Source organism: Medicago truncatula, chromosome 2 (genome assembly GCF_003473485.1).
Source record: "Medicago truncatula cultivar Jemalong A17 chromosome 2, MtrunA17r5.0-ANR, whole genome shotgun sequence".
NCBI lineage: Eukaryota > Viridiplantae > Streptophyta > Magnoliopsida > Fabales > Fabaceae > Medicago > Medicago truncatula.
The window spans coordinates 47,524,579-47,546,646 of record NC_053043.1 but is presented as its reverse complement, the minus strand read 5'-3'; the positions used below and the strand labels follow the sequence as shown (position 1 = coordinate 47,546,646).

The following is a 22,068-nucleotide window of genomic DNA, read 5'->3' as shown; positions in this document are numbered from 1 at the left end:
ATAAATGGTTAGACATTTCTTTTACGCTTAATTAGAGTCTAAAATATTGCAGTTGATATATTATATATAGATCGTATCGTAAATCTTTAACAAATTGTTAATTATCACAGTAAGATTTAAATTCAATAAAGAAATTGGATATTCAAAATGAGATGATTCAATCTTTAAATTTTAACAAAAGAAATATATTTATGTTTAGCATCTGACAATATCTCTAATATAATTACCTTAAATTGATAATTTTGTCCGACCTTTCATAGAGATGTGCCTATGTTACTTTCATAGAGATGTACCAACTTCCTTATGCTGGCATTTGGTGTTTGGTATTCTCTCTATTTGTTGCTTTTATATGCAATTTTTGCTCCTTGGCATTTTTACACTAAGACATTAGCTAGCAGCTAACTACCAACTTTATGGTCCCTCCCATATTATGTTATTTTCATTTCTATTTTACTACTATTATTATTTCCACTACCACCTCTATCTTGTCCTTTTCTTTTTAAAGTTTTCATGTTCATACCTTATCCTTATTCTGTGTCTTGTCTCGGCTCTATATGTAAGTGTGATGTGTCTTTCCTATTTCCCATTTTTGTACTTGAATAAAGATAAAAGTTAGATTTCTATATTAGCAGCATCAATAATCAACAAGGAGTCAAGGATATAAAAAAAGGGTTTGACATCTTTAATTTTCTAATATGAGAGGTTGCAGACCTTGTATAAAGAATTCAATGTGTCATGCATAACAATATAGTGTCATTTAAGTTTATAGATCTTATTCCCTAAAAAATAAAAAGGTTATAGATCTTATATTTAAAATGATTGATTTTGTCATTCAGATACAATTAACAGTTCAATTTTTATATAAAGATTAAAATAACCAACAAAAACAATATTAATAATTATAGAGTCGAGATATTCTATCACATTGTAAATGTAATGAAGGGAATATTGGTTTTTGACTAAATTAATTTTCATTTTGTTGAATATTGGGATACATAATTCTATTATTATTTAATATAATTTGTCTAAGTCTATGATACGAAGTTACGAATGGCGGCATATGCAATGCACACCGACAAATTTCAATTCAGAGGAGATGGAATTTGACTATCTCACGTATGCCTTTCTGAAACCCTCATTGTTGAGATACAGAATAATTTAGCATTTCCCGATCGGTCTTCGCAAAAAAATCTAGGATTAAATATGTTTTTGATCCCTATAAATATGCTAATTTTTCGTTTTAGTCATTCTAAAATTTTCTTTCAACTTTTAGTCTCTATAAAATTTTCAATCACTACTTTTGGTCCCTATTTTTAAATGAAATTATGCAGAAAAGTGTAGAATATTGTAAAAAAAATCCAAAAAAAAAAATTAGAATTTTTTAACAAACACAAATTAAATACGAATTTTTAACCTTCAAAAATATAAAAATTCATATTAAATTCATGTTTTGTTAAAAAATTCTAATTTTTTTGGGAGAGATTCTTATAATAATATGAATTTTTCTGCAAAATTTCATTCAAAAATATGAACTCTACATATGAGTTTACTTTAAAGGAAGGACCAAAAGTGAAGATAGAAAATTTTTAAGGGACTAAAAGTTGAAAACGTTTTTTAGAGGGACTAAAACAAAAAGTTGACATATTTATAAGGACCAAAAATATATTTAACGCAAAAATATAATATTAAAATTAAAAAAAAATAAGAAACTAATAGTAAAATATATATATTAGCAAAAAAAAAATATCAACCTTTTATTTTCAAAACACAACTAATAAAATACAATTGTACAACATATTTTATAGGCTGAATACCTCATGAGATTCTTTGAGTTTGATGGTTATAACAAGTTAGTTATTTAAGTTTTTTTTATAAATAGATCTTAAGTCATATAATATTTGCATTCTTACTAATTTATTCAATCAACTTTGTTAAATAGTATAGATCATTAAACATTGATGTGGTGGGTCTGAATGGGCCTATATCATCAACATAATTACTTACGCATATTTCCTTCTCATTTTTTAATTCAAACTTAATTTTATAAATAAATATTTCATCAACAACATTATAAATTAAGTAATTGATCAATTTGTTATATTTCATCAACAACATTATAAATTAAGTAATATATCAATTTGTTTCAACTCAAAACCGAACAATACACCTATAAACCATAATTTTAAGAACAGTGAATTTGAACTACCAACTTAACATTAAATATCCACATAAACATATTAAACGTCCAAATTTTATGGCTGATATGAATTTCACTCTATAAAAAGAATATTGAAAAGATAGTATTTCAAGCAATCCTATTTTTACAAACACATTCTTATTTAAATACCCACTATGTTAAATGATTTTTAAACAATAGTGAAAAATCTCTAAAAATTGCATTATAAAATTATAATAAAAACCGAAGTTTGTATATACTCCCTCCGTCCCTTAATAAGTGACACAGTTGACCCATTTACGCATACCAATGCGTAATTTTGAGTTTAAATATCTTGAATAATATATTGGAAAAAATTATGAAAATTTGATATTTTGAAAATACTCATCGAGACGAATCTAACGACATCTTATATGATATTATTTATCTTTGTATATTAGTAGAAAAATATGGTCAAAGTAAGTTAGGTCAAAATTATACATTTTCAAACATTTCATTTATTACGGGACGGAGGGAGTATAATTTATTTTTTTGGATAAAACTTTTTCAACAAGATGGATAATATACTATATGTAGGTCTAAAAATAGTTAAATAAAATTATGAGAGGTCTCTTTTAGTTTAATTTGAGGTTATAGCTTTGAATTTAGGCTTTGAAATGCGAGAACGTTGGATCTTTGAGTGAGAACATTGTCACTCATGCGGTCCTACTCCTACCTAAGTCTAGAGATTATTTATTTAAGGAGAATGGTAACCATTGTTCTTGGGATATTGAATAAGGGGATAAAAATAAAAATATAGTATTGAAAAATGATGAAAAGTGATAAACTTAACTTTTTAAAAGTCAAAATGTTGTTGAAACCAATGCAAACATGCTACTTTTGACTTCATTAACCATTGCCCTCCAGACAATGATTAAGTAATTTACATATAGAAATTTTATCTTAGAAGTATAAGATGTTATTTTTGATAAAATAATGATTACACAACTTTTTCATGAAAACTTACTTGTTTTGGATGCTTAACCATTGCCTTTGGGGCACTGATTAACATTCTCCTTATTTAAATGTACAAATAAATGACATACTCCCTTCGTCCCAGATTAACTCAGTCAAAAGCTCATTTCACACATATTAAGAAAAATGTATAAATGAATTAGAGAGAAAATAATTTTAAGTGTTTTTGTTAAGTATTGATGTATTCTTCACTATCATAAATGCAAAGTGGAATATATTGAATTGAGAATGATGAAAGTAGTATTAATTAGAGTTATAAAAGGGAAAAAGTAATTAATATTGTATTGAAAAGTGAAATGACTCAGTTATTTTGAAACATTTTTTTTAATTGGCTCAGTTATTATGGAACGGAAGGAGTAACAAATATGCATATTGTATGACCTATTTAAGAACACTTTATTGGAGTCTTTAATATTTATTAGTGTTTTGTCATTGTATCATTAATAAGCATATATAATAAAAAAATTATGAATAAATAATATAAATGGAGTTTGCAATTTAAATAGAGAGACACAAAAAAATATATGGTAGAACATACTCGCTCCGGTCCTTTTTATTAGAAACAAAAGTGAGAATTTTTTTGGTCCTTTTTATAATAAGATTGATCAAGTTTCAAGTATGTTTGAAGCTAAATTTCATTTGTGCCCTTATTGATTATGAGATAGAATATTAAAAGTAAATAAGTTGATGAAATAAAGAGTAATTAATTTAAGGGTATTCATGAAAAAAAATTAAATGTAGAAGTGTATTAAATGAAGATGACTATTTTCAATGCATTTTCTTGGTGTTGATGTTTTATGTTTTTTGTTTCTTATATAAAGGACCGGAGGGAGTATCATTAAGTGAGTCCCACCATCATTAATTGTTATTTTTTTTTAGAAAAATTGTGTCTTTATCTCTCCAAATAAAAAAAATGGAGAGAAACATAGTAAATGGAAAGGAACTTAACTGGTATATGTAGAGTCTATTTAAAGAGTTCTTGTTAATTTTACTTGGGTCAAGATTCTCTCCATTTATAACTTTTTCCATTTGTTGCAATTTGGAGAGAGATAGACACATAGAAAATAATAATGGTGGGATCCACTTAGTGATAGGATCCACCACTTATTTTTTTGTGTCTATCTCTCTCCAAATTGTAACAAATAAAAAAAGTTATAAATGGAGAGGATCTTTACCCATTTTACTTAGGATGCTTTTAACATTTTTGATTAAAATAGTAAGACAAAGAGAATATGCGTGTCACGCCTCACGTATGCAGCATGACCTGCGCATTGATGTAGCGGGGTCCAACAAGGTGCAAGTTGGATTTAATCAGTTCGAACTTCGAAGGTATCTTGTACTATGTATTCGTGAACCTTCTTATTAATTTCACGTGACATTAATTTCTTATATACCAGCAGTACTTGATTCTTTTTTTAGGGGATCACTACTTGATTATCTGATAATTTATGGATTACATGCCTTTTGTTTTACCCAATTTAGTATGGATTACATCTGATCGTTCAAAATATTATGTTTTTTTTTTTTTGTTACGAAATAAGTCAAGTTTATATAGTATATAAAAAAAGATAAATCTTATATCATGCACAAGTTTGTTGTATTTAATCAAAAAAATATGCAAGTTTGTTTCAATTATTATATCATCAATAACTCTTTCCATTAAATAAAATGAAATTGAAATACGAGTATATTTTTTGATCGAACAGTAAAAAATAGACCTTTGCATAATAGTACAAAATATTAGGCTCTTACATTTATTCAACCAAAAAAAATCACGAGAAAAAAAAGTATGACAGGATCCATCTTTTCCGTTTACAAACCTGCGTACGAGAAACAATAAGGTAGCTGTCCAACTTTTCATTGCCATCATGTGTGTGTGAAAGGAACTAGGCTCAATTAAAGAGAGGGATTTGTTCGTACGAAAAGGAAATGACAGAAAAATGTCTTTAGTGAAAATGGAAGAAGACAAGTGAAGAACCAATTAACCATGATGGTCAATGAAAATTGAATTAATTGAAATGAGTTGATTAACTTACAAGATTGTAAGTTGACCTCTTTAATTTAATAAATGAGTTGTATGTATTTCTATAAACTTTTTGTAACAAAAAATAATTATTAACCATGATGTAGAATTCAATTATTTTTAAGTGATAAATATGCCTTTTAAAATATTAATTTTCATGAAAAATCAAATGTTAATTATTTATGATTGTAACATTAGTTACATTTTAAGTAAAAAAAAGGACAATAGTCACATTTAGTTTTTTTTTGGCATATAATTATGCTTAGGTTTTGTTTTGTAAAAAATAAATGGAATGAACTTATAGTAAAAACAGATAAATTTGTTAATAACTGATAAACTAACTTATTAAATTCGTAATATTTGATAAAATTAATGGAACAAACGCTCAAAACAATATCTCAGAGTTCACACCCAAATGGTTTGTGTCCTCGTTGAGAAATCATTGAAGGAGAGGATGACGACAAAGTTGAAGTCATATTTGAAGATGAACTCTAATGACTTATTGATTTCCTTTCACTAGCGATAACCATGTTGGATTAGAGAGAGTAAGGAAAAATTTTACCAATTTAATGTAATTCAAAAGTCAGACAGATTTGATTTACATTTTATAATTTCAAAAATCATTTTAAAATATTGATAATATGAGAAGTTATATTCATACGATTTTGTTCTAAAAAAATGTACAATTCACTCTACGATTATGTTATCAAAGGAGAATAAGGAGTCATAAGCACCAAAATATTCCCACATAAAACTAAGAAAATTTTTTTGGTATTGTCATTTTTCTGGTTCACCGTTGTGTTTAGTACAACCTAAAGTAAAGTTTGACTAAAAAATATGATTCTCCCAAAAGAATAGTTCTTTGATGAAATTTCATAATTATTTGACTCAAATCACTTAGTTGTTTAAATCAATGATATGAAGTAAAACAAAGTGAAATGAAATAACATTTAAAATCTAATTAGTTTATGTTTTTTTACTCATTTTTTTTAGTAATAAATCTTAGTAGTTATTTTGTTAGGAGATGAGAGAAATGAAAATGACTATGAAGCACATACACTCCTCGAATTAAACGTGTTTCGGTGTCGGACACGATTGATACCAACACGACATCCCAATATGTAGATGATGCATCAAACAGTGCTATTAATGAAATTCTCTAATTATAGAAGAAAAAAAATGGGTATCCATGCATGCATTCATAACTGAAATGTTGCCTTTTACGAAGTCAATTTTCAAGCTAAAGAAAACTAGCCCAACGTGTGTCTTTTTGGCTAGCAACTTTTCAAAAATTATTTCAGTATTCACATGTTACCATTATGTTGTGGAAGGGGAGGAAGGAATCAAAGGTAAGGCAGTTGAGATTTCTACAGAAAATTGAGACCACATATTAGGTTTGTATTCATATTTGAGAGTTACATAATATATATATATAGAGGACATATCTAGTGAGAATGAGTTTGTTATGTGAGAATATGAGAATGATTTATCAGCCATTAGATTGAAAATAGATGGCTGAGATGAAAAAATATCATTTAAAAACCCATGTGTCTCTCCATAGTCTATTATGTTTCCAAATCTCACTCAATTCCTTTTATGCATTAACTGCGTTAACTCTTTCTTCTTCTTCCTAGACGTTGTTTCTTTCCCTAAAATGCTTAAGAAAAACGTCACAGGGACTAAAAAGTGTGATTTTATTTTATAGGAACTAAAAACAAAATTTTGAATATTTATAAGGACCATTTACTTAATTAACCCTATATATAATATGTTAATAAAAGGATAAACTTCTAGAAAATTGTTGACATATGATATGCCACATATTAGCTCATTTAATTATTCAAAATATTTCCAAAGGATTTTAAGCCTAGAAAGTTTGAGCAAGGAATAATAGCAAATAACTTTACAGATTGTGAAAATCAAACAACTCGTGACATGGAAATGCAAAGCCTAGTTCAAAATCATGCTTTGACCTGAATAATGGATGTAGTGGGTTGTATAGGCGTTGCGTGACCAATTTTCTTTTTGTGGATAGCGACATCAATGATAATTTTGTATCTAATTTGTTGTCTGCAATTTTAGTTGACAATGATATGATATGAGATCAAAGGAAACAAAGGAATTAGATCAAATACTTTTCTACTAAAAATTGATCAAAATTGATTTAATCCAATTTGCAAACACCCCTATTTAGTTCATCCCATTAACACTTGAAATGGAAAAGCTGAAAGTAAGTAAGTGGTACTAAGCTGTAAAGTATCACATGTAGGCTAGGCTGCCCATAGATGAGTGAGCCTTACATTATGACGACCAAACCAGCGTTCATTAATTGGCCGTCATAAACGATATTTAAGAATTTTGTTGTTGATCAAATAGTTTAATGGTTAGAGTTGCACATATAGAGTATGTGTAAAGAAATGAAGAATCCGGGATTTGAATTGGGTTTCTTCATAACAATGTCTTTGCAGCTTATTCAAGACTATTTTACCAAAAAAAAACATGTACTTGTGCATAATGCTGGGACTCTTCGAAAAGTAATTCTGCTAACCTGTGTTGCACTGCAAATGCTTTAATGAATTGATAAAGTAAAAAAAAAAAAAAAAAAAAAACTTATTTTGAGAACATTAATTAGCTTTTGCAAAAAAAAGAAAAACAGAAATCCATATACACGTACGGACTGTGGACAAGCATTGAGAACGTTCCTTCTTTTACTGGTTTGAGAACGTTGTTTCTTTTACTGGTTTTGAGAACGTTGTTTACAATACAAGGGAAGCAAATGGATGAATTAATGTAATGGCAATTTTAATGTATATTGTCCGTTAATTTCAATCAAGATTATAGTATTTCTTTCCACTAATTGACTCCAAGGCCAAAATGCCAAAATTGCTAAATCAGAAGTCATGATTGAGGTTCCAACTCTAACTTCTCTAGTTATATGAGTTTTCAATGGATATCATGGACTAAACTTTTTTTTTTTTGACAAAAATAAAATGATATTCATTCATTCAAATCGAGAGATTACATTATTCAACACCGCTAAAAACGTAAAGGATAAATCTGCGAATAAACTCACAACATCCAAGTTAATAGTATATAACGGCATAATGCCTACAAAAATATATGATAAAATTAAAGTCATCGGAATATCCATGGTCTCTGGATCTGCAACGTTGACATCCAAATCTTTGATTGAATAATCGATCTTTCAATTGGAATAAAATGAACACCGCAAGAAGACGGGAAAGCAAACAACGCCGCACAAGACGACGAACAACAAACCACCACACTTAGATGATGAAATCACAAAGAAAAACACCTAGATCTATGTAAAAGTGACTTATTTAGATTGAAATATAGAGAAAAAGATGAAGAGGGGTGATTTCAGATTAACTATTTTTTAATCTGTATGTACATCAGACCTTATGGAACGAAGAAAGAGTCAATCTATCTCTATGCGACTATGTAACTAGAATTGGATAGTTGCTCATTCATTCATAAAAATAAAAGTAGAATTATCATAACCAATGATATGCTTTGTTTTTTTTTCTTCAGAAGCTTGTAACAAAGAATTTGCTCGATCCGTAGATCAAGTTCAACTGACAATGCATAAATTTTTAGATTAAACATCTTCATCCGAATTTAAATTCAATACCTCACAACATATACCACTTCATTTAAAAAAAGAAAGAAAAAAAGATGTTGCTGTTCATATTGAACTTGTGAAATGATTTTGGCACCTTATTCGTATCAATGTTGATATGATGAAAAAAAATTGGTTAAGATATGCATTAACGACTTTTGTCGGTATCTTCCCCCTCCTATTTTTTCTTTAAAAAAAAAAAAAAAAAAACTATTGTCATGTCATATCGTACTATATATACTAGTTCTTTATGGAAGAAAAACATCAACAGTTGAAAATTTCCATGAGCAAAAATAAGTATAGCCATTAATTATACGGCTGGACAAATGGGTTCAACCCGTCCCTAATCGACCAGTCCGTCGCCAAATTGATTCAATTCACTTATAATAATGATCAATGGTCCCTAGAACCTAGTTTAGCATATAGACCTTTATGTAATGACGACAATTCACTTATAGTTTTAGTAGAAACAACTACATTTTTTTTTCTCATTTCAAGGGTCTAAACCCTCAAAAGACAAAACACAATCCAAGCAAGTATTATCAGACCTAAGACAGTTAAGTAAAACAAGGGCGTTCAGCATTATTTACTAACCAAATGTTATGGCAGTACACTATTTCTGCATAGAAACTTAACAAAAACCCAATTCATCGCCCACCGATGAGGTAAAAGGAAAACATATTTATAGAGTACTAAACACAAGTTCAAAGCATTGGTCGCAAAATACAGAATCAAAACTCAAACAGAAATTTCCGAAGCAGCTTGGAAAGCAGCATATCAATTACTAGCTACAAATTTCAGTTCTTCTTCACTGTGGCAGAGTTGATGATGTCAATGAACTCTGGCTTCAAGGAAGCACCGCCAACCAAAAATCCATCAATATCCGGCTGAGATGCCAATTCTTTGGAGTTTCCTCCATTTACGGAACCTCCATAGATAATCCTTACAGAGGCAGCAACTTCAGCACCAACGTTGTCGTGAACCCATTTCCTTAAAGCAGCATGGACCTAGGCAAAAATCCATCAATATTATCAACACAACACAATCAACAAGTTATTTCTACAAAAAAGAGATTGAGCAACTAGATATAGAAAGAATTAGATGTATCAACCGGGCTAATTTGACTAGAGTAAAGATATGAAAACAATGAAATTTTAAAAACAGTATATAGGTAATACTACCTCTTGAGCCTGAGCAGGAGATGCAACCTTTCCAGTCCCAATGGCCCAAACTGGCTCATATGCCAAAACAACATTATCCCAGTTTGATACTTTGTCTGCAAGTAAAATTGAGGTAAGTAAGAATGTTGGTTGCCAGCAAAACATCAAGTGATGAAGTAAATCAAAAAATGGAAATCTGTAATGCGATTAAGCGATTAAAGAAATTCTTTTTGTGAGAAGATCAACTCATATAGAGTAAAGAAAAAGAGTGTGTGAACATAGAATACCTGCAATTGCCTTTGTTTGCTCAGCAACAACAGCTATTGTAGTACCAGCTTCACGTTGTTCAAGAGTCTCCCCAATGCAAGCAATGACTTTCCTCCCTAGTGAGAGTGCATATGCAACTTTGTCTCCCACAAACTGTAGCGGATGATAAAGCAGTAAAAATGGGCAAGTATAGTTAGTAAAATTTAAACTTTTGCCATACATAACCAATTTTGCAAAGAAGAAGTCATACATAATTAGCACAAAGGGGAATTTAAAAAATATAACCCGGAGACAAAACAAAAGTTTGTACCTCATTTGTTTCATTTAGAAGCTGCCTTCGCTCAGAGTGGCCAAGAATAACCCAAGGAATATCCAAATTAACAAGCATTTCAGCACTGTTAACAGAAAAGACACAAGAAATACAAATTAAAGGATAGGTAGAAACTTCAAGATCATGTGCCACACTATTAATAAACCACTGATACAAAAAGAGAAAGAAAACCAGAAAATTCTGATACATGGTTCAATCGAACATGAAAAGACCAAAACCCTTACGGTGGTGACGATAAAAAGTAAATGCAAAGCACCAAAATAAATCGAAGATCAGTACGGATAACATACCTAATCTCCCCGGTGTAAGCACCACCTTTGCGAACCCAAGCGTTTTGAGCAGCAACATGGAAGTCAGAGCGAAGTAGACTTTTCACAAAGGGAAGGAACACATAAGGGGGGCTCACAACAACCTCTGTAGAACCAGAAAAACATTTGTCAGCACATGCAAATATCGGCAACATCATCATCATCAAGATGTCGATAAAAGTAAATTTTGTTGGACGACACAAAGTGATATGAGAAATAAATACAGAGATACAAAAAGATGGATATTGCAATATCAGTAAGGCAACTGCAATGAATTCAGTGGTTGCCAGAAACTTGATATTTAGTTAAAAAGTTAAGGGCCAATCAGATAAGCAAATTTCGTCACTAAACAAACGCAGATGCAAAATACAAATCACATATGTATGCCTGTATAATTAATTTAAGTCTCGTTAATAATGCAAAGGGCTTTACTGCTACGTAAATATGCGGTTCCCTTTTGGTAAAAAATTCTTTTTCAAAACTCTCAAGTACTCAATAATTTTCTGATTAGAAACATAATCCAAATCAATACTGAAATTTACTTAGAACAATAGATCATTGACAAGAGTGAACTAAGTATCAACTGTTTAACACAAAAAAGGATAAAAACTCAGCAAGATTCCACTAAGACTCACCAACAACATCTTCTCCAGGAACTTGAGCTTCATTCAAAGTACCAACAATTTTCTTCACCTCTTCGGTGGTTCCATTCTGCAACAAAATCAACCCAAAAAACCGTAACCAATATGAATCACTAGAAATATATAATCTAAAACAATCAACACAAAAAGTTCAATAAAATGCATCCTTTGAGCATATCTCTAAATGGAATAAGATCTGTGTAGCACCGACACTTCTGATCAAAGACGTGCCGTCACACACACTAACACGTATGATTACATTTAACTCTATGATTTTCTCAAATTACTACGAGTCAGTGTCCGTATCAGTGCTTCATAGATAAGGATCTTATCATAAGGGGTTTCGGTACAAACTAAAAAACTAACTAGATCGGAAAGAGGGTATCATAAATCAATTGATCCAATATGAATTTCACAATAAAAAACAAACTACTCCGATCTGATTTTTTTAACATAGTTTCAGAATTAAGATTTATAGGTTAGAATCAAAATCGATGATAAAAATTGAAGAACTAGATATTACATTGAAATTAAGATCGAAACAAATAAACGAATAGAAAGAAGAAAACAGTGAAGAGAGTGAAAAGAGGATTGAAACATACGCATTTCCAGTTACCGCCGACGAAGAATTTTCTGCCCATGTTTTTTGATTTCGATGATTTCAACGAGAAAACTGAAAAAACCCTTTTCTTGTTGTTGTTGTTGTTGTTGTTATTCACCCTTTATAATGTAAGATAAACCAAAGAAGAATATGCTTTTAGCATTTTCTTTTTTCTTGAGCAAAAAGAAAAATTTAAGCTTAAAATGTGTGTTTAGTCCTTGCACTTTCGTCCAGTTTTGGTATTGGTGTCGCGCTTTTTTTTGTTTAGCATTGGTCCCTGCACTTTTAGTCCTTCCGTTAAAAAAAAAAAACCAAAACTAACAGTGTGCCACGTGGCACACTAAAAAACAAAAAAAAAAATCATATTTTAATTATTATTTTATTCATTATTTTTTTACTTAAAAATATCATTAGTCCCTGCACTTTCAGCATATTTTTATATTAGTCCCTGCACTTTGGTATTAGTCCTTGAACTTTTTTTTTTTTTAAATACTTTCAATGAAATTATTATGTTTTAATTATTGTTTTGTTCATTATTTTTATTGAGAATAATCATAAAAAAATAAAATCAAAAAATCTTTGTTAAAAAAATTAATTAATAATTGTGTAACATTGCAATGTTATACAATACAATTTCCATTTGTTAATTAAGTAAAAAATTAACTAAGATTTTTTTACTTATTTTTGTTAATTAAGTAAAAATTAATTAACGGTGTTAATACGATACAATTTCAATTTGCAATGTTATATAATTATTACTTAATTTTTTTTAACAAAGATTTTTTGATTTTATTTTTTTATGATTATTCTCAATAAAAATAATGAACAAAACAATAATTAAAACATAATAATTTCATTGAAAGTATTTAAAAAAAAAAAAAAAGTTCAAGGACTAATACCAAAGTGCAGGGACTAATATAAAAAAATGCTGAAAGTGCAGGGACTAATGATATTTTTAAGTAAAAAAATAATGAATAAAATAATAATTAAAAATTGATTTTTGTTTTTTAGTGTGCAACGTGGCGTGTCATGATTGGGCCACGTGGCACACCGTTAGTTTTGGTTTTTTTTTTTAACGGAAGGACTAAAGCCAAACAAAAAAAAGCGCAGGGACCAATGCTAAAATTGGACGAAAGTGCAAGGACTAAACACACATTTAAGCCAAAAAGTTATTATTGGACTACATTGGTAAATGAGTAAATAGACAATTACCCTAAGTTTCGTCAACAACTCTAAGACAAACAATTAACGGTTAACTTTAATACTTTAAACTTTACAAACCCCCTAGATAATAATTCATAATCACAAATTGTTCCTTTATTACCATTCCATTCTAGCATTTCAGTACCTATATTTTAAAAGTTTTAAAGCGAAGTAATTGTACATGATTGTAGACATCTTACATTTTACTATCTGTTTCAGACTTGAAAACATAATTTGCAAACAACAAATATAGTAGTTGTTAATGAATATGTCAGATTGATATGAGAAACAAGAGAATGAAACTGGGAATAGTGAAGTACATGCTGAGGACACTTCAATGGGACATTCACATAAGTGCTCAATATCCTTTGATTTGAATGAAGAAGCTATTAGTGATCAAGATGTTAACAATGAGGAGAATGATGAGACATGTGATCATGAATTAGTATTTAGGGGGTTTGTAGAGTTTAAAGTATTAAAGTTAACCGTTGATTGTTTGCCTTTAATATCTTTTGAATCAAGGATAAGAAAAAAAAATTATAAATTTTCAAGTTCATGGGGTATTTTGCACATAAGTGCAAAACTTCAGGGGGGTATTTGCAAAACGTCATATTGACTAACAGAAAAATTTGACAGAGGGGGTAAATTGATTAACGTTGTGCAATTTCATGGGGATAATTAAAGTTTTGTTAATGTCAGGGGGGTAATTGACGAAACTTACAATTTCAGAGGATAATTGATTTACTCGTTGGTAAATATATCCCCAATAGTAATACTACTCCTGCAAGAGAATTCTAAGGTAAATTTTTTTTTTTGAGTAATAAGATAAAAGAGTGTTCACCAAGAAATAAAAATATTTCCATTTTTTATATTTAAGAAAATAATAAAGAGATTTGAAGTAGAGATTACTTATTCTGAGTAGAGATTTAATTTTAATTTGGAGTAGAGATTTGAAGTTTTTTTTATAATAAAAAGATCTGAAGCTTTTAAATACAAAAATTATTTTTAGTCTTCATTTATGTAAATACTTATTCGCATAAAAATTACTTTTAATCAAAATTTATTTAGTTGAAATCATTTTCATCACCACAAAAAAAAATATTAAACAATAAGTTAGGAAGCAAGGTGATCACATTTTTAAGGAAAAAAAAAATAAAATATAAATTTTTTTGGAGAGAAAAAATAATAAAATATTTGTTATGCATGTTTGATTAAAGTTTTTATTTTTCGCATTTAACACCAAACAATTGGTGTTAAGCGGTTTTACTAGTATTTTTGTAGAATGATTCACCTCATCTAAAGTAAACAACTTAATTTAAAAATTAATATAAGTAATATTTTTTTTTAAACAAACATAATTAATATAAGTAATATTAATAGTTAGTTTATAAATTAGCTGTTAATTATTGATATTATATACACGTGAATCTTATTTTATAAAAAAAAAAAAATTATCAATTTTCTCATTTTATTAACAACCATTTTAGATGAATCAAATTATTTACTGACACAAATAGATGCAAAAGAAAAAAATGAAGGAAACTTTTTCAATTATTAATTTATTATGGTCATGCGTTTCCCTCTATCCGTTGGTTGGAGAGACTTGGAGCAGGGGTATTGTAACTCAGTGGTCATTATAATTGGAACAACTTCATTTTTTTTAAACGAATTAAAATGTGGCTATTATAAATTTCAATAAATGAGAGACAGTGACTTCAACATGACAAAAGGTTACGGTAAATTACAATAGTCACACAAATTCATATACAAGTTTTGTTGTTTTTTAATAACAAATGTTTTATTTTTTGTTAGAGGATAAACTAAATACATGAACTCTTCATGATGAATTTAACTCAACCCTATGTCTCTTTCAAACCATCAAACCAGTTTATTACTCTTCAAATTCATATGAAAGTATATATCCTTTACTTTGGCCAAGACATGGACGAGTATCTTCAAAAGTGACCTTTTTTATTGATTCGTACCTTATCCTTTCCACATAAATTTGTGGTTTTTATGGTATGTCCAAAAGAAATATCCAAATTTTTAAAAATAAGTGATATTTTTAGTGAATAGATCAATGGCAGCCACAAGGCATGATCATGAAGGATGGGGCAGCAAGAGTATTTTCTTTTTGGACACAAAAACGTTAGCTTTTCAATCCCATCGCCATCGCACATCCATAGTATTGTGCCTAATGCCATATTTACAATGAAATTCCTACGATAGTTGATACATCATACATACATACATACATACATATGATACACCTCCCTAAAAAAAAAAACACGATACACTTAAATCATTACTATATTTCAATTTCAACTTATGGTAAAAATAAAAAAAATCTAAAGTTCAAATTGTATCATCTACATATCAATGTCCATAAAATTATCAATCGAGCTACATTTGCAGGACGATAGATTATGTTTTTTTTATTGATATATTAGCTTAATGTTTTGACAAAATTAGCACGCTATACATATTTTCCTAGAAATACAAATAGCATGTCATGCAGCATGCTGATTCATTTATTTATTTTCTTATATGTTGAAGAGCATCACATTTTCTTAGCATGTCATGACATGTGCCTTTTTCTCTCTCAATAGGACGTCACATATGCTTACTATTAGCTTGGATTTTTATTTATTTAATACTCTTATATGAATTTTAATTTTTAAAACATCATGTTAATCATTTCAAAAAAAAAAATAAATCATGTTAATTAAAAAGGCTTATGGGACAACCTGCCTGACCCACAACTGTAGAGAGTTGGGCTGGAATAACAAATTAGGGGTCTAAATTAAGGATTTTGCTCTTCTCACTTATAGAATTGCTCATCCAACGTGAAATTACCTAATTAACTCAGCTGTTGCTAATCAGGGCCGGCCCTAGGCATAGACCGGGGGTGCGGCGGCCTAGGACCCATGTATATAAAAATATTTGGTTTTTTGAGGGTTTATATAGCAAAGTTCACTACAAGGCCCGAATTATTGATATGAAGAAGGGCTGGACTCAAGTCTGTTAATGTTTTTGGCCCTTTTTGCGAGATTTGCTAGATATACCTTCATATAACACAAAGATTTCTATATACACCAGCCCTTTTTTTAATAATGTGCCAAAAAAATTATTATCAAAGAAATTGACAATATTTTTATGGGCCCTTTGTTCCTAATAATGTGCTTCACTAATATTAAAAATATTGGTGATATTTATTATCCAAGAAACTGGGATAATTTTCTTATCCAAGAAATTGGAATAATTTTCATAACAAAATAAATTATATTTTAGTTGAAAATGAGCCTATGAAATTAATCATAATCTTGTATTTCTAAGGTTCCAAAAAAATAAATTACTACCTCCGTCCCTAAATATAGGAGCCTTTTGTTAAAATTGCGGAGATTAAGAAAGTTGGTTGTAGTATTAAATTTGAATACAATTACTATTGTTTTTACAATTTTATCCTTAAGAGAGAGAATTTATTTATATTTTCAATATAATATTTATTGTTGATTGAAGAAAAAAATGCAAAATAAATAAGGGTATGTTGGTAAAGAAATAATTAATGTACTTGAAAATACCAAAAGAGTTTTATAAAAAGGGACAAATTATTTTTTCAAAAGGGTCTTATAATTAGGGACGGAGGTAGTATATCAATATTGTAATGTCAAATTTCTTGAATTGATCAAAATAATTGCGTAATTAAATTTATTATTGCAAGATCATGCGAGACACATTCATAATCATGAAACCGATGTTAGACGTATTCTACCATTGTGTTTAAAACAAAGAAAACAAATTTTCTCTCTCCAATCTCGAATTTCATCAAACTCAAATAAATCAAGTTCTATTTAGAGGGTGTTCGGATTCTATAATCATAAATAAAAACAAAGAACACACCCTATTTTTTTAGGTTTTTTGATTATAGAATCTGAATTGGTGAAAAATTCATTTTTCCATCCCATAATTAAGGAAAAACTCAATTCGCATTCTAAAATCTGAAAATTACATGAATATTTTCGTAAAAAAAAAAATAAGGCACGTGAGAAATGGATAAGGTGGAAAAAATAATAGTCTTTTATATTTGCCTTGGGCCTTCTTCCACAACAGGTAGAGATATGTAGTTAACAAAGGCACTGCTTTTCTCATCTTATTAGTTTCTCATACGTCTTATTTAGATTTTAAAATTCGAAATATTTCACCATATTTATTATTAAAAAATGTAGGGTTAAATATGTTTTTGGTCCCTATAAATATGCCAACTTTTTGTTTTAGTCCCTCTAAAATTTTCCTTCAACTTTTAGTCCCTAAAAAATTTTCTATCTTTACTTTTGGTCCCTCTTTTAAAGTAAACTCATATGTAGAATACATATTTTTTAATAAAACTTTGTAGAAAAATTCATAATATTATAAGAATCTCTTCCAAAAAAATTTAGAATTTTTTAACAAAACATGCATTTAATATGAATTTTTATATGTTTGACGGTTAAAAATTCACAACTAAATTATGTTTTGTTAAAAAATTCTAATTTTTTTGGGATTTTTTTTTTACAATATTCTACATATTTTTGCACAATTTCATTAAAAAGTACAAAAATTAACTTAAAAATAGGGATCAAAAGTAGTGATTAAAAATTTTATAGGGATTAAAAGTTGAAAGAAAATTTTAGAAGAATTAAAACGAAAAGTTGATATATTTATAAGGATTAAAAACATATTTAACCCAAAAATGTAATATGCACGGCAGGATTGTTTTTCCCAACTTTCAATCACTACTAACATAATCTTTTTGTGTGGGCAACCCCTTCCCTTACACTCAAACTGTATTAACTAAACAAAACAAGAAAGTAACAAAGAAGTGAGTTTGAAAGATGCCTTGGAGCAGAATTTCCGGTTCAGTGTCTTCTCCACAGGTGGATGTTGTCATAGACATGGGAAATCCTTTCCTTAATCTAGCTGTTGATGGTTTCTTGAAGATTGGAACTGTAATTTCTCAATTTCTTCAATTGTTTATCTTTCTTCTTTTATCTTAAACTAAACAATCTTAACCAACCAACCTTCAGGTTGCAGCTACAAGGGCACTTGCAGAAGATACCTTTCATATTGTTCGAAAGGGCAAGTATTTCTCCACTTTTGCTATAACCCTTTTGTTAAAATTGTCAAAAGATGAAAATTTTGATTCTTGTTTATTATTGTTTATTTGTTTCCTTGTTTAGATTTGTGTTATTATAGATCAACATCAATGTATTATATTTTCTTTATTTTTTGATTTGTGAAGATCTTTGTCTGACTAACAAAACATGTCTGTTCCAGGAAGTGTTTCAAGTAATGATTTTGAGAAAACTGTAAGTTCATTATTTTCATGTTGTTATCATGGTTGATTCTTTTGGGGCGGCTTTCATTGCTGAAAACTCATACTGATATTTCCAGTTTTATACATTTCTAATTACAAGTATACAGATTGGTAATTTTTAACTATATATGTGATGCTTCCCTTTTCATTGTAGCTATCTAAGAGTAGAGTATTGGGAGGTTTAGTCCTAGGTAGGAAAAAATATCGACGGAAACTTTTAGATCTGGATTCTCTCATTTTAGGGAATCACACATTTGACGCAATAACATGTTCTCAACTGTCAAATCAAAATCGCATGACCTGCATTCGGACTTTGATAAATAGGTCCAAAATACAAAGATGATACATGAGTCATCTGATCTTGATTTGTTCGTATAGATTGGCAACTGTGTGATTGCATGAATGTTGAGAATCTAAATTCTCAAAAGGGCATGGAATTATGTGAGAAAACGAGCATTTCGGTCTTCAAAATTGTAAGGATCGAGCAACTTAGTCCCTTTAATTAATGAATGTCAATCAATTTAGACCCTCCTATCAAAGTCAATGAAATACTTGCATATTCACTTACATAGTCTTTTGCTACATCAAGACAACATATAACCTCTGAAATTGTGGTGCTAAATTTGGAGAAAGGACTAAATTAAGTGACATTGTTCAATTGAAGGGACTAAATTACTGTTTCAAAATTTGAGGGACTAGGTTGAACCAACTTTTACAATTTCGAGGACTAAAATGCTGATTTACTTGATATTTTGTTGAGCACAAAATGTTTTGTTCGTTAATGAGATAGTCTTGTTGCAGCTGAAGAAGATGTGCAAGGAAGGTGCATACTGGGGTAAGACTTGTGTTGCATTATGTAATATGGCAAGTTCAACTAGTAAATACATTAGCTCTATTAAATGCATTTCCCTTTCAACACTTACAGGAGCTATAGGTGGTGTATATGTTGGAACAGAATACGGGGTAGAGAGGATCCGTGGTACCAGAGACTGGGTAATTCTCTCAATAGGGTCCTTGAAAATACTTTAAATAGACTTAATATTATTGTTTTTTTTTTAATTGGCAAAATATTATTAACCAACAAGCCCGTGCAAGATGCACTAATAAGCTCGGGTGGAAAAAAAAACAAATACAAGGGGAAATCGGTTGCCATAATAACACCGACTCGAACAAAAACCCCTTAAAAACCACCCAAAACAAACAAACCCCAGGACCCGAAGAGGGAAACCGGCAGCAGCTGCACAGACACAGCAGATGCAGCAGCACTGCCTACCCAACTTCAACACCAAGAGACACACGTCAAATCCAAAGGCAAAATAAACAGCAGCAAAACAGCGTCCAAACCACACCAAAAACAACACCCAAAAGGAAACAAGCAAGTGACTGATGCAAATGTATACAAAGGCCCACTAATCCAAATGCATACCGCCGCATCAACCCCAGCCCCCAAGCACACCACCAGGCACCGAAACCCACCACAGAAGCTGCTAGCAGCAACAAAACGTTGCTGTCAGCAACACCACACAGCTGCAGCTGCCAAACCGAAGTCCGCACCCTGCAGACCAGGAAACCAACACCTGCTGGCTGCGACCAACACACCAGCAACAACAACAGAACAGCTCTGCCAAAACAGCTGCTAAGGCCGAAAAAGAGCACCACAAACAGCAGAAGGCCAGAGCACAGCTGGGAACTCCAAATTGTAGTCCTTAAAGATTTTATCATTCCGGGTTTTCCACAAAACCCAAATTGTAGCATGCCAGATCAAATTCAAACCCTTCTTGACATTCTTAATTCTTACCCCCCCATTCCAACACTCCCAATGGACAAAAAGATTAGGAGGAATAATGAAAAAATTCTCCAGCCACCACATCAGTTTAGACCATACCAAAGAGGCCACCTCACAATGAAGAAAGAGGCGAGTAGATGATTCATCCAACCTATTACACAACACACACAGCTTTGAATCTTCCGGACCAAGCACCTTCCGCAAAGCAAGATTGAGTTTAGTTGGCACTCGATTGAGTAGAGCCCTCCAAGCAAAAGCCACCACTTTAGAGGGAGCACGGCTCTTCCACATCTTAACAAACACTCCCTTTTCCCCCTCCTACCACCGAATATCCCCCAAAAGGAACCCCTCCAACTTGTGATAGGATGAAGCTACCGAGAAAACACCCGATTCCTCTAATTTCCACCTCCAAGCATCGACTTCATTAGACAACCTCACACCTTCTACATCCTCCTTAAGGCTTTCAAGGACCTCCTCCTCCCATATGAAGAGATGTCTTCTCCAACTAAACCTCCATTCCATCCCATGTTCCGAAACCAACCCCACCTTAGCCTCTTTTTGGGACTTAATATTATTGTACATTCTGTGCTAGAGAAAACACTTCATTTCTGGACTTGTCATCAACATGACGGCGTGGCGTCTAATCTCATAAGTTTCAAGCTGTTATTAACAAGCATCATATTTGGAAATGAATTTGTAAAAGCTGGGTGTCAAATGTGTGTTAACTTTGTTTTAGGCGGTGCAACATGTCTTTTATAGTTCAATTTAAATTTGATTTTTCAGTTGAGAGTCTTACCCAAGGACCATTCTGTTCCCTTTATCTTTTGATATACTGCAGAAGAATGCAATGATCGGAGGTGCAGTGACAGGGGCTCTGGTATCTGCAGTCAACAACAACAAAAAAGACAAGATTGCAGTAGACGCCATTACAGGGGCTGCAATTGCCACTGCTGCAGAATTCATAAATCACTTTACCTGAATGAACTGAATTGGATGTGTTTTTGCTATTATTGCATGTTAGAAAAGGGGTTGAATTGTATTACTATTGACCATTTAAATCATTTTCTAACCAGATTGTTCAATCCTTTGTTTAAAACAAACTTTATGAGGGTAATTATTTTGAAAGAAAATAAAGTAAACACTAAAAAGCAAATGAGAAGGGTAAAGAAGAATGCAAGTATATTTTTATAATAGTTTACAACATGTTGCTACCTCTAGTCCTTCTCTTACATATAGATTTTGTCTTCTTCACTCGAAGGACTTGATCCAATATTTCTAGTGACAAACAAGTATTCTTTACTCCGCCTCTCCAGGCGACCGAGGTACTCTGTCCCAGTCTCTCCAGACTGTACCACTAGACATATTCTAGTCTTGTCAACAATTTTGGCACCTGCTCTGTCGAGTAACCGAGTATTATAGGTCTCTCTAGACATTCTTTTTTAACATAGAAGGTTGTTGCCACTAATGAGTCAAAATACAAAGTTTTGAGTTTGTGACTACTTAACACATAGTCATCTTATGATTCTCTAACTCACCATGAGAGATGTTGCAATATAATTCTATAT

General features: G+C 30.6%; 2 protein-coding genes across 2 annotated transcripts; one reads left to right on the top strand and one right to left on the bottom strand.

Moving 5' to 3' along the window:
- Positions 1-9,410: 9,410 nt before the first annotated feature.
- LOC25487887 (triosephosphate isomerase, cytosolic) lies at positions 9,411-12,323 on the bottom strand. The gene is made up of 7 exons (XM_013609950.3): positions 12,163-12,323; positions 11,555-11,630; positions 10,902-11,025; positions 10,591-10,675; positions 10,301-10,433; positions 10,035-10,129; positions 9,411-9,860 (listed from the first exon to the last, which is right to left on the bottom strand). The coding sequence occupies exons 1-7, from the start codon at positions 12,199-12,201 to the stop codon at positions 9,651-9,653; spliced, it is 762 nt and encodes a 253-aa protein (XP_013465404.1). The 5' UTR covers positions 12,202-12,323; the 3' UTR covers positions 9,411-9,650.
- Positions 12,324-18,143: 5,820 nt separating this feature from the next.
- On the top strand, positions 18,144-21,633 carry LOC25487886 (outer envelope pore protein 16, chloroplastic). Its single transcript, XM_013609948.3, has 6 exons — positions 18,144-18,349; positions 18,428-18,479; positions 18,678-18,709; positions 19,519-19,552; positions 19,643-19,710; positions 21,342-21,633. Exons 1-6 carry the CDS (start codon positions 18,236-18,238, stop codon positions 21,480-21,482), a joined length of 441 nt encoding a protein of 146 aa, XP_013465402.1. The 5' UTR covers positions 18,144-18,235; the 3' UTR covers positions 21,483-21,633.
- Positions 21,634-22,068: the final 435 nt, after the last annotated feature.

Excerpts from the sequence above, each read along its gene's own strand:
- LOC25487887 (XM_013609950.3), bottom strand. The coding sequence starts at position 12,201 with ATGGGCAGAAAATTCTTCGTCGGCGGTAACTGGAAATGC. Across the intron at positions 11,026-11,554 it reads TCCTGGAGAAGATGTTGTTG|AGGTTGTTGTGAGCCCCCCT; the intron begins GTGAGTCTTAGT and ends CTGGTTCTACAG. Across the intron at positions 10,434-10,590 it reads TTCTAAATGAAACAAATGAG|TTTGTGGGAGACAAAGTTGC; the intron begins GTACAAACTTTT and ends CATCCGCTACAG.
- LOC25487886 (XM_013609948.3), top strand. The coding sequence starts at position 18,236 with ATGCCTTGGAGCAGAATTTCCGGTTCAGTGTCTTCTCCACAGGTGGAT. Across the intron at positions 18,480-18,677 it reads CTTTCATATTGTTCGAAAGG|GAAGTGTTTCAAGTAATGAT; the intron begins GCAAGTATTTCT and ends TGTCTGTTCCAG. Across the intron at positions 19,711-21,341 it reads TCCGTGGTACCAGAGACTGG|AAGAATGCAATGATCGGAGG; the intron begins GTAATTCTCTCA and ends GATATACTGCAG.